Raw genomic sequence first — 13,538 nt, forward strand, 5'->3', positions numbered from 1 at the left:
TTAACCATTTAGCACCACTGGCGCATCTGTTTAGTAGCCGTCTAATAAATTGCCAAAATTATAACATCTTAAGGCTTGAAAGGGGCTGACGAAACATCTTCACCACTCAGCACAAAATGCAACACATTGAGAAAGTGGAGTATATTGCCAATATAGCTAATCATAAAATGTCTTTATAATAAATACATTCATATGACAAAAGAGTGGGGGTTTTCTAAAAAAAACTTTTAATCTTTTATTCAGTTTGTGCTGTTAGGTATGTTCAGGTGTAACCTCCTGTGGAACTAATAGTATTAAGTTTAAGTACAAAGTAAAGAGTGACCTGCTCTATTTATTTATTTATTTTGAGGGACTAACTGGGGAGCTGTCTCCATGGCACCAATTTGGTGCCACTTCCCTGCTCAAGCCCGTGCTTTCTCTCTCCCAAGGAGGCGTTGGTTAGTCCTGACACTGAGGAGGGAGCACAGGGCTTCTGGATGGCCATCCGGGTCACAGAGCCAACCCTGCCCTCTTCCTGGTGGAAGGTGACCAATCGCTGGTCACCTACCACCAGGCTCCACCCCCGGGTTGGCCCCAGATTGAGGACTGAGCAATGTTATATGGCGGAAGTGCTGTGTTGATATTGCTCCCTTTGAAAAAAAAAACCGGGGTAAATCCCTGACTTTTTCAAAACACAGCGTCACGGGAAAGCCCTGTAGTGGCTGCGAACCTATGCCTATGTCATCTAACCAACGGGGCACAGATCCACAGCCACCGTGGGGATTTCCCCACATGTAGACAGGTCCTGGATCTTACCTGAAAGGCCTGCCCAATGCTGATGATTCGTGTATCTTGCCTTATATCGCCTACTATCTAGTTGAAGGACATACATGACTTGAATGAATTGGCCTTACAGTTTCCCCATCCCCATGTGGAGTAGCCTTTCCAGAAAGCAATGGGCTCGATCCAGGTCATGTCATATTTAGAGTAAACCCATTGAAATCAATGGGACTTAAGTTAGCATCATGACTTAGTCACAGAGTGGACTTATTGAAACCAATGGGTCTCTAGTTTAGTCATCATGACTAACTTAAGTACAATTGATTTCAATGGGCCTACCATAAGTATGATTTAAGCCTGAATCCAATCCAATAATATCATAATATGCTTCGATTGGATATTAGGAGATGCAGGAGAAAGATTCACATTGATAACAATGACTTAGAGGTACCATTTTGTTTATTCTTTAGCAAAAATATATATTAATTCAGCACCTAAAAGAAAAAATTGTAAAAACATCTCAGAGGGGCTTTTAAAAATAACCATTTAATTTTCTTGTTTTTAATTGCACATTACACATTGAGGTTTTTAAATTATTCTCCTTTAACATTTTTAAAGAGTGTTCAAGGCAGCTTGCAGTATTCATCCAAAGGCATTACACTCATGCATTCACTCCAATGGCTAAAATCATGCACAAGAGGAGGCTGAGTGTGACTAGTGATATGCACGACATTTTAATGTGGATGTACCATCACATTTTCATCCAGATGTGGAAAATGAAAACAAATGAATCCGCTGTCTACAAAGTTTTGCCTTTGCGCTCATTTCTTCATGCGCAGCAAGAGATCCGCAAATCTATTTTGTTAATCTTCATGGGATAACTTTGCCCTTCAGTGGGATCCCATGTAGGTGTGGGCGTATATCTACTCTCAGTGTCCAAATGTTCAGGGGCTGTATAGCTAGGACAAGTATTCTGCATGTGCAAAAGGAGGGTTGATTCCAGGCACCTCTGTCTCTTGGTTGTATACTAATAGGAAGATGTTCAACATGAGTTGTAAATATGAAACTATTTTTGATAAACGGAGAGATAATAAAAATCATGTTTATACACTTTTCAGTCCAAAGATTGAAATGATTTGAAGTCAAGTTTAATTGGGCATTTCCAGTATATCTTTTATTATTTGTTCCTGGTTTGAAAAACACAAACCTATCTCACCAATTACCATTGTTGTGAATGGGCATTGTACTTATTTTTCATTCATATACGCTTTAATTGTATTGTCACAGGATGTACATTTTGCATTTCATTGCCATTTGACTCCACTGTAGACATATGCACGCACACACACACAGCATCTCTACATTAAGCAAAACCAACCCCCACCCCCCAAAAAACCTGCTCTCTTACTGGACTTTCTTCTTGCAGAGCCATTCTGGGATTACAAGGGGAATAATAAATGTGCCTCACGTTTCCTGTTCCATTTAAACAGCCAGAAGATGGCACTGCAACATTACACAAAAATTCCACTATCCAAGAAATACACCACTTCTTTGAGAGCAGTGTATATTTGTTATAGCTAACTCATTCTCTGAGTATGTTAGGCCTTAGCTAGACCTAAGGTTTCCCCTGGATCGTCCCAGGGTCATCCCTGTTCATGTAAATGACACACAGGATATCCCGGGAGCAGGAAGGGACAACCCCGGGACGATCCCGGGATAAACCTTAAGTCTAGCTAAGGCCTGAGATTATGTATCCTAAACAATACCATCCACACAAAAAAGGGAGACCTTGGGGCTGTTCACACAACATGCTAACCCACTCTCAATAGTTGAGTGTGGGTTGTTGTTGAACCATGGGTTAACGTGTTATGTGAACCCAGGACATTTTCCACAGGGTGGCTTGTTTACAACGCAGTGTGACTTGTTAACCACCTTGACAATTGTCCACAACCTATCACCCTCCAAGCTGACCACAGCCCACCAGCTGGGTATGGTGGCCTGTTTGGCACTATAAAATGAGGCAGTGTTGGTTGTTAAGTAGTTGACAATCCTCTATACAGGCAACATTTGGGGAATTGTACATTTTGCAAATAAGCCTATGATCTAGTGGCCTGGTTGGGGCACTTACAATACAGTTGAAGACTTCCTGTGGTTATGGAAAAGCAGTGTCTTGCTTTGGTTTTGGGACTCATTCCTCAGACCTGAAAGTGCACAGTGTGGTATGGAGGAGCAACATTTGTGAATCCTTTGTGAATTGAAATGAGGGCCACTGATCCCAGATAATATCTTTGAGTCAGCTACTAGTGAAACAGCCTTGGATACCACTATCCAGGGGTGCTTAGAGAAGAAAGGGGACTTCTAGCAGTACTGTGGACAGTCAGCCAAGATCATGACCCATTCCACCGTTGTCTGTTAAACTAATTGCCCATAATGTTCATCCCAGCCATCATTATTCCTTATTCTTTGGCAGTATTGGAAGGGAGATTCCCCTGTGGCTGATTTTGGCTTGCTCTGTTAAACTGGAAATTAAGGGTGGGGAAGTTTTTGCAAGCAGAAGTATTCATTTAAACATTGACTAGCACAGGAGATTGGGCTACCCCTCCCCCGCCAGTCTGGGCCTATCTGGAATACCAACTATCCATATGGGAATCAACGTATGCCCCATGTGGCTTACAGGTGTCAGTTGTGTTGAATGTGTGTACCTGCGCATTAAGCCTGTACACTGCTCTTCCTAGATGCACTCCTTTAGATTACACCTCATGTTTCGGGTTAGATTGGACTGGGACCCAGGTCAATGCCTCATTCCCCTCTGTCTCCACTCCCATTCCAGAAGCCATCTTCACTGCCACTGACACTTAGTACTAACTTTTTAATGAGCTCTCTTGAGAAGGATAGAAGGGAGATGTTTCTTCCTTGGATCTCTGGAACCACTGTTGTTGTTGTTTTACTAAGGTAGCTTCCAAGTGGTTACCCTAGAGATGAGAACTTATAGCTGTGAGGAAAAGAAGAAGAAGAAGTACATTCTTCACAAAGCGGGAAAGAATATATATTTTTCACTGACATATTCCCAAATTAAATACCAAGTGATGGGTAATTCTGTACATGCTCAGAGGCTAATTATTATTTTTGTGTGTTCCAGGGCTGAACCCCTGACATTCAAAATCACTTTCAGGGAAGAGTTTCAATAAAACCCAGCTCAGGTAAATCTATCTATCCACCTATCCATCTATCAATCAGTCATGGTCCACATCCAGGAGTCCTCAGAGGCTGAAGATTCCAGCAACAGTGACGCTGGGGAGGTACTAGAAACAGTCCTTCTGAACTGGGGCCCTCAGTTCAGACCTCAGACTTCATTAATTACGAGGAAGACCTGCCTCTGATCTTCACTCGCCAGGAGAAACCAATGCCTTCAGGGGAAAAGTTGATGGCCCTTTAACAGCCAAATACAACACCTAATGGGGTGGAGTTTCCTTAAAGACTCTCCTGGCCTGAGGATAAAATCCTGGCAGGTGCTCTCATCAGTGCTGGAATAACTTGTTCGATCCCTAGCTCCAGGATTGCTGTCCAAGGTCCTGACCAGACACCACCAAGCCCCCTCTCCCATCTCATGCCTATTCACCTGAGACATCGCCCAGGACAGGCAGCAGGTTTCCAGATGGAGCTGAACACCATCCATCCTCTAGTTTTTCCACCCATCTTCTGTCTGACTTTGTATCTGTTGTAGACCCAGCCCATAAATCATCGAACTAATCTTGTCATCCAGATAATACATACTATTCCTTCTTTCCAAATTAGTACAGTTGCAGGTTATTCAACTAGTGGAGGAGGTAGATTCACAAGATCAGAGAGTTAAAAAATCCCCCTGTTCCTTCCCATCTTTTTTTTTTAATTCCATGATACCTACCCAGCAAGGCAAACTAGAAGATGCACCAACAAAATGCTCCTTTGAAGATAGCTGTACAATGCATGCTGCAGTAGAAAGTATCCCCACTGACCAACACCCAAGGAACAGGTAAGGCACCAACACATGAACTCCCCTTTCAAAAAAAAATTTTTTTTTTGAAAAAAATGAGCAATTATCACCCATTTCTATTCCCTCTTGATTTTTCCCCCTCCTCAGTTCATCTTGTCTCCTGAGCAGTTACATCACCGCACACCATTCATAGGCAGAAGATGTATCTGGATCAAACAGTTCCATGCTGCTGCTAAGCTCAGCTTCAGAAGAAGTTGCTCCAGGAAACCTCTGGAGTTTTGCAGGTGGGTGAGAAATTAAAATCAGTTGAGGGTGCATTATTTCCCCCCAAAATTGGCAGGTGTAAGACTATTTACCTTTCAAACCCAGAGACAGCTCTTATATATCTGTATTAGGGATGTGAATTGCATTTGACCCACACAGAATCAGGTCGCTTTGGACCATTTCTGGACCATTTCTGAGCCATCTCAGACCATTTCTGAGTTGAATCAGGCTTCCTTCCAAAGCGAACCAAACTCAAGCTGGACCCTACGCAATGCTTCGCTCAGTGTACAGCTTCAGAAAGGCAGGCAAGTTTGTCTCCAAAAAACAGCCTCTTTTGCTTTCTTTCCAAAATGCTGATGAAAGTGGAAGGCTGAAGAGTGGACAGGTCCACCTTCTAATCCTAGGGCACCTTTCCTCAGGGGCTCTCCAATCACTGTGCCTTGGGCAAGGGCAAAGGTTGTTTCATATCCAAAACATGAATTGGTAACACAGCCTTATTCTGGGGTGGCTTTGGTTCTGTTGCATTCATAGGAACTCCAAACTCAGGACCCAACAGAACTGGGGTGAAGTTATCTATTCCTGACTATTTCTCATCCTGTCAGGGGCTTCTGGGAGTGGAAATCAGAAACACCTGGATTTCTACCTTCTGCCCAACCCTATCTAGACATTCTGCTTTAACTTTCTTTCATTTAGTAATCACAGATATGTGGCACCTGGCAATGAAAGGTGCTTGTTTTGTCATGAGCAAAAGCCACTGATATACCTCTACTTGATTCTACCGGCAGGGATCATTACTCTGACAGGCAAAGCATGAGCTGTCTATGTTCTGCTTCTTCTCTTCATGTTTACAGTATATTCATCTTTGGACCTACCTGTCACCAAAAGCTGGATTACTATATTTGGGAGAGTGATCTGTTTCTTAGGAAGGGGAAATTGCTTTTCTTTGTGTAGATGAAAATTTGGGGAGATCCACGAGAGGAAGGGCTCTGCTCATGGAAGGTCTCTTGGCCCAATTTTTTGAGATTCCCCCTTCCTCCTTTACGCACCACAGTTCATACCATTCCGCAGGGTCTCCAGACTCACCGTGTAGCAATTTCATGGGGCTGGAAGGGCTGCAATGAGAAAGAGGGGGCAGGGAAGTGCCCTTCCATCTGTGCAGTCAACCTGGCATAAATCTGGATCCAACCCAAAGTTTTTAAGACAGGCTGGAAGGATGAATAACGTATTTGCCAGTAGAGCTAGGGCACCTGCTGTCAGTTCCACTATAACACCAACAGAAAAGGCACCTCTTGTTCACTTAGTCTGAGGCTATTAAGGAAATCACTTGTTACGTTCTCCTTTCCCAATTTTCTCATGGATAGGAAAGAAGTGAATGGCGTGGGAAAACAAGACTACAGTGACCGAGTTCATTCTGCTGGGCTTCTCCCAATCCTGGCATGTTCAGCTCTTCTTTTTCATCTTCCTCCTCCTCCTCTACATGGCTACCCTCTTCAGCAACATTCTCATCCTCTTGGCAATTTCCCAGGACCAACGCCTTTTAGATTCACCCATGTTCTTTCTGCTGGGTCACCTGGCTTTCCTGGATCTCTGCTTGTCTTCTATCGCCACTCCCAGGGCTCTCTTTGATTTCATTGCCCAACGTCAGGCCATCTCCTTCCATGGCTGCATGGCACAAATTTTCTTGCTACATCTCTTTGGAGGTAGTGAGATGCTCCTACTGATGGTTATGGCTTACGACCGATATGTAGCCATCTGCTATCCTCTCCGCTATACCTCTCTCATGAGCAGATATCACTGCATAGGGCTTGTGCTAGCCTCCTGGGCTGGTGGGCTCCTCCACACCAGTGTGCAATTGGGTTTCACCATTAGCGTGCCATTCTGTGGGCCCAATCGTGTGGACAACTTCTTCTGTGACATCCCCTTGGTCATCCAGTTGGCCTGTGTGGACACTTATCCTTTAGAAGTCATGATGCTGACCAATAGTGGTATCATGTCACTGGTTTGTTTCATTGTCGTGCTTTTCTCCTACGGACTCATTCTGTCTACAGTCTGCTCCCAGGGACCCACGGAGGGGACCTCCAAGGCTGTCTCCACATGTACCTCTCACCTCATTGTGATCACCACATACTTTGGACCTTGCATAATTATTTATCTGCGCCTATACACTCATTTCTGGATGGATAAAATGTTTTCTGTCTTCTATGTAACTATCACCCCCTTTCTGAATCCAACTATCTATGCTTTGAAAAACAAGGAGATGAAGGCTGCCATAGGGAGATCATTGGCAAGGCATTCTGGACAAGTTTCTGCTCAGATTCCTGCTCTTGCAGCAGGAAGACAAAAGAGGAACATCCTTCCATGCAGGTGCAAACTCAATTCAGTGTCACAGTTACAAGTTGTATAATTCAGGGGTTATGTTGTTGTTGTTGTTGTTGTTGTTGTTGTTGTTGTTGTTGTTATTATTATTATTATTATTATTATTATTTATATCCCACTTTTTGCCCAGTGCTGGGCCTCAAGGTGGCATCACTAAATTTAAAACATATACATTAAAAACCTATAAATAGAGATATACAAAAGTTAAGAGTGTATTAAACAAATTCCAACGTTAAAACATTTAAACGTTTAAAATTACAATTTTAAAAAGTCCTTGACACAGATGGAGGTCCAGTTCATTCACCAAAGGCCTGTCGGAACAGAAAAGTCTTTCTTTGCCTGCCTCCTAAAGCACATGAGGGAGGGAGCCAGACTAGCTTCCTAGGGATTGATAGGAAATAAATAGCTGTGACAACAGTCTGATACAAGAGCTAATGTGGATTTCTCATTAAGGACAAGGATAACCTCCTCCGTTTTTCTACATCTAATTATCCTTTGATATCCTTGATATTTGATGCACTTTCGAGTTGCCCTCTCCCTCCCTCTGTGTGTGTGTGTGTGTGTGTGTGTGTTTTTGAAAACAACCATTCCTTCCATCAACAGCCAGTAGAGTTGTGTTAACTTTCAGTCTTAAATTACTGTATTTCTTCGATTGTAAGACGCCATCGATTGTAAGACGCACACTAATTTCAGTACCACCAACAGGAAAAAAACACCCTAAGACACACCCGCGATTCTAAGATACACCCCATTTTTAGAGATGTTTATATGGGGGGGGGGAATGTGCCTCCGAATCGAAGAAATAGGGTAATACAATAGATGGAACTTTCTGAAATTAACTAGTAAAATAACAAATGGTCCCTTCAGAAGGTGTTATGTACTCTGCTTGTTAATTGGACACCATGTTGAAGGCTCACAAATGATTCTTTGAACTTATGTTTTAGAAGTGCACTTTTTGGGTTGGATCCAGACTTAGTCAACCTCAAAGTAGGCCCACTGTAATCAATGGGATTTAGGCCTTATTAAGTAATGTCATTCACTATATTGAAGGGAAGCCAGAAGGGAGCCGTGTATAACTGCATCATATAAAAGAGGTTGGGGAGATCTATAAGTACAGAATAAACAAAAGTGCTTTTATTGAAATGCTAGTGAACAGACCTGGCTTCACATGGGTTGGACAAATTAATTAAAATTAATTAATGACCTAGGGTCCTATTAGCATGCACGCTAAGTTTCAAGTGTTTGGACTTTATGGTCCTGGAACTGTAAACAGATGCTGGAATGAATGATACTACACAATCCACAGAACATACATGGGATGGATTTCACAAAATCCAGATATCCCTAGGTGTGGGGCAGGTCACAATTGGAGAGCGAGCAGGACAGACAGACAGAGAGAGAGCATCTTTTCAGTCAGGACCGGCCTTAGGGTGGGCGAGTTGGATGGCCAACCAGGACACTGAGCTAAGGGGGGAGGCAAAAAGCAGAGCTGAGGGGGTGAGGCTCAACAGTAGGGTGACCATATTTTGGAAACCAAAAAGGAGGACAACATGGTCGCCCCCAAGGGGGCGTGTCCAGCACCAAGGGGGCATGCCCACCCGAACATAGCCTTGGTCACATGTCTGATTTTACAGCACACATTTAAGACAAATCTGTTCTACATAACATCTTAATGTTAAAATCACTGAAATAAAGAACAAGTGAGAGATTCAATGTATCTGAAATTAACTTCACTCACTCCTACTTTTGTAGGTTTTGCTGTACTTTGAAGCTTTTGCTATACTCTGTGTGTTACATTCTCCCCTTCCCTCAAATATCTTTTCTGACTGTATCTTCACTCATTGCAAGCTGCTGTTGTTGTTAACAGGGTTTGCTACTGGCCCCAGATCTGTTTCAAATTTGGTATGGCTAAAGCTCTACCTAAAAGCTATCACGGTGCCAACTTTCAGCTCTTTATCTTTAAAAATGACAGTTTAAAAATAATAATTTTAAAACCTCATTTTTAAAAAAAATCCTAAAAAATCAATGGATGAATGGATCTGCTTCAAATTTGGTGTGGCTAAAGCACTACCTAAATCCTATCATGGTACAAAGTTTAATCTCTTTATATTTAAAAATGACAATTTAAAAAATAATAATTTTAAAACCTCAATTTTAAAAAAAAATCCTAAAAAATCAATGGATCTGTTTCAAATTTGGTATGACTAAAGCCCTTCCTAAGAGCTACCATTGTGCCAAGTTTCATGTCTTTATCTTAAAAATGACGGAGCTATAAGCATTTTTGTTAATTCCCATTAGAGCTGCTCTTTGGGGGGGGGGAATCAGATTTCCCCTCCCCCCTCCCGGATTTGCCATCAAAAACCCGGACAAATCCGGGCAAATCCAGTCATATGGTCACCCTACCCAACAGCCCTGTTGTATATACACAGAGAGAGAGAGAGAGAGAGAGACAGAGACAGAGACAGAGACAGAGACAGAGACAGAGACAGACAGAGTAGAACTGGGGAGACATCATATTTATTACAGAAACAGAATCATGAAGAAGGAAAGCTGACAAAGATATGGGTTCAAGGAGCAGAAACCACAATGTGAGCACTGCTAGAGCTTACAGTGTTCCTTCGTACAGGGCTGGGCAGAGGGGTGGCCAGTGGGGCCAGTTGGCATGGGCCTACGATTTTGAGGGGGCCTACTCCAAGTCCCCCTGGTCAAAGTTGTTTGATTTTTCTGTTGTTGTTGATGAATTTGCCCAAAGAAAAGCACGTAAAGCATTTCTGAATGTGAAGAAGTGATGTCTAATATATACATCTTGAATAAAAGTGCTTTCCATTACCTTTTTTATATAAATCGTTCTAGTTCATATGTATTTAGAACTGATTAAAAAATACTTAATGAGTAGTTTGAAATGGGGCCTACATTTCTCATCTGGCCCGGGCCTACTACCAGCTTTGGCCAGCCCTGCCTTTGTATATTACCCCCGTGCTCCCCTCCCACACACGCAAATCTTCAGAATATCAAGCAACGCCATCAGTTTTGAAATCAGCAATTTGATATCCATGTGTCATTGCTTAAGCCGAACATTTCAACTGTGAGAAAAGTAGAGATGGGGACATTACGTCCTGCCACAATGGAAGAGCCACTCCCTGTTTCCATAGTGTGCTCTGGGTTTTCACAGAATCTCTTCTTGTTGTGGACGAGCAACTACTTTTTTTTATTATTAAATTTTTAAAACATCAGTACAAAGCAATACAAAGCAATACATCAATACAATAAAACAATACTACATAATACACAATAATATAAAATAAACATTTGATAACTGTTAGTTTTACCCTACCCTGTGCCTGCTTACCCTACCCTGTGCCTGTTTGCATTCTCTTCCCCTCCTTATTGTTTTACTATGATTTTATTAGATTGTAAGCCTATGCGGCAGAGTCTTGCTATTTACTGTTTTACTCTGTACAGCACCATGTACATTGATGGTGCTATACAAATAAATAAATAAATAATAATAATAATAATAATAATAATAATAATAACAACATATATTCTAACTTAATTCTATTAACATAATCATACTTAACATAAAAGTGCTGCCCCCACCCACGGGATCTTATTCGTGTTTCCAAAATCTCATTGCTTCCTCTGGAGGTGTTTCCCCTCTCCCCCTTAATAAAACAAATTCTAGAAACTGTTTCCATATTCCTTCAAAATCATTCATTTTTGTCATTCCTCTTCTAACTTTTATATTACATGTTAATTTATCGTTAATAGCAATATCCCATATTTCTTTATACCAAGCAACTACTCTCATGGAAAAAATGTGCCAGTATAAATGTGAATTGCACTCATGACTGTGGGAATCTCTTTAGACATTCCACCCAGACATGGGGCAGATATGGTTTTTGAACAAGGGAAATGGTGAGCATCATCAGATGGGGGGAGGGAGTGCATTCCCCCTACCATCACTTTGCCTCCTGCTCCTGCCCCACACTAGGGATGAACAGCTTCCTCTTTCTTAACATGGGGAGAGAAAGAGGAAGCAGCAATGACCACGTGGCCCATGCAGTGGGTGTTTTTATTGCACTGCTTCTCCTGCACACAGCAGGAAATGGCGGAAAGTTTCGCTACAGCCCCCAAAATTGGATTTTCTCTGTCTTATTTTATGATGGAAAAAAGACCAGAAGGAGCAGGAGATGGGCGGGAGGCAGCCGTCATCATCAAAAGGACCCGCAAGGAAAACGTGAGTGGTTAGTAATGAGCATGTGATAAAACACTCATCTGTTGACACGCTGTGTGTCCTAAGAGATGAATGCCTCGAAGAATTCTCTGTGCCTGCTGAGGCAAGATGGAGGTCAGCCCACTCATGGCCTAAGTTAAACATGTCTTAATTTAGAGCAAACCTCTGGCAAAGTTAGAAATCTTCATTCCCTCTGGAATCCATCCTCCCTAGAGCTAATGGAAGGGGGCAGAAAAGACCATCTGCAATTTGGCCCAGAACTGTTGTTTTAAATGGATGTTGTTGTTTTTATGTTTTTGATGGTTTTAAATGTTGCATACTTTTTAATGTTCACTGTTTTTAACTTTTGTAAACTGCCCAGAGAGCTTTGGCTATGGGGCGGGATATAAATGTAATAAATAAATAAATAAGTTTCTCAATTATGTATTTTTTAACACGGTCCCCAGGTGCAAGCCAACTGAGCTTGACTTCAAGGGACATCATGAAAGCAAATTCTGTTCTTCTATCATCTGTACATCTCCTGGGGCCAGAGAAGATAAAGATGTAGCATTAAGACACACCTGTGAACAAGGGGGGGAGGGGACCTTCCCTATCCCATCGAAGGATGTGAATGGTAAGTTGCTTTCCATAAATTTTTGTTCTCCAATCCCTTCCTCCTATTTCTTAATTTCTCCCATTCTTTCTTGATGTCCTTATCAATCAGGTTTTCAATCATGGTTACAATGCTATGCAACCTGGCAAATCTGTCTTTTTAGCTTTCCCTGTACTCACTGAGGCAGAATAGAGTCCAATTTGGTGCACACTATCCCATCACATCCATCCCAAGCTTTCGAATCCACAGATGAGGAAATCTTTTGGAAATCAAATCACCCTTCTGGCAGAGCTCAGCAAAATATTCTTTTACTTAAAATTAAATAAATTAACACCTTGCTAGCTTCATTTTTTCAGCCCATCAAGTTGAGAACCAGCATTACCTGTCTGTTGGCTAATTCCATAGTGTCAAAGCACCTCCAGCCAAAATGGGCTACAGTTCTTTGTTTTTCGGTCACTGGGATCCACTATACCTGCACGTTTTGATACTCAGAAACCCAGGCGCCTCTTCCAGGCAAAGGTGTGGTGTGTGCTTGTACGTACCAGTATCCTCTTCGTGACAGTAAGTTACTTCTAAGATTTTGGTTTTCGTTAGCTAGATTCATTTTATGGTTTTATTTCGTTCTATGGTTTCATCTTGTGTTTAACTCTGCCTCTCTTCTTGCCTCTTTTGATATTCTCTTTAATAAACATTCTCTCTTCATTTGGACTGGAGGTTTGGAGTGTGGGGTTAGCTGAGGAAGAACCAAGGGAGAGGGTTTTCTCCCTTTCCAACACCTTGCTGCAAAGTATGAATGTAACGAGTATTGCTGATAAGAATTCATTGTATTTCAAAGGAGTGCTATTCATAAGAACATAAGTACATAAGAACTGCCCTGCTGGACCAGACCAAGGGTCCATCTAGTCCAGCACTATGTTCACACAGTGGCCCACCAGCTGTCGACCAGGGACCAACAAAGCAGGACATGGTGCAGCAGCACCCTCCCACCCATGTTCCCCAGCAACTGGAGCCCACGGGATCACTGCCTTGGATGCTGGAGGTAGCACATAACCATCAGGGCTAGTAGCCATTGATAGCCTTCTCCTCCAGGAATTTATCCAACCCCTTTTTAAAGCTATCCAAATTAGTGGCCACCACTATATCATGTGGTAGCAAATTCCATGTTTGCTAACTGTAAGTATAAATAGGGTGACCATATGGAAAGGAGGACTGGGCTCCTGTATCTTTGACAGTTGTAAAGAGAAGGGAATTTCAGCAGGTGTTATTGGTATGCATGCAGCACCTGGTGAAATTCCATCTTCATCACAACAGTTAAAGCTGCAGGAGCTATACTAGAG

General features: G+C 42.2%; 1 protein-coding gene across 1 annotated transcript; it reads left to right on the forward strand.

The window, feature by feature from the left end:
- The first annotated feature begins 6,368 nt into the window (after window positions 1-6,368).
- Window positions 6,369-7,400, forward strand: LOC134405732 (olfactory receptor 4K3-like). Its single transcript, XM_063136982.1, has one exon. It carries the CDS (start codon window positions 6,369-6,371, stop codon window positions 7,398-7,400), a length of 1,032 nt encoding a protein of 343 aa, XP_062993052.1.
- Window positions 7,401-13,538: the final 6,138 nt, after the last annotated feature.

This window comes from Elgaria multicarinata, chromosome 11 (assembly GCF_023053635.1).
Source record: "Elgaria multicarinata webbii isolate HBS135686 ecotype San Diego chromosome 11, rElgMul1.1.pri, whole genome shotgun sequence".
NCBI classification, from domain to species: domain Eukaryota; kingdom Metazoa; phylum Chordata; class Lepidosauria; order Squamata; family Anguidae; genus Elgaria; species Elgaria multicarinata.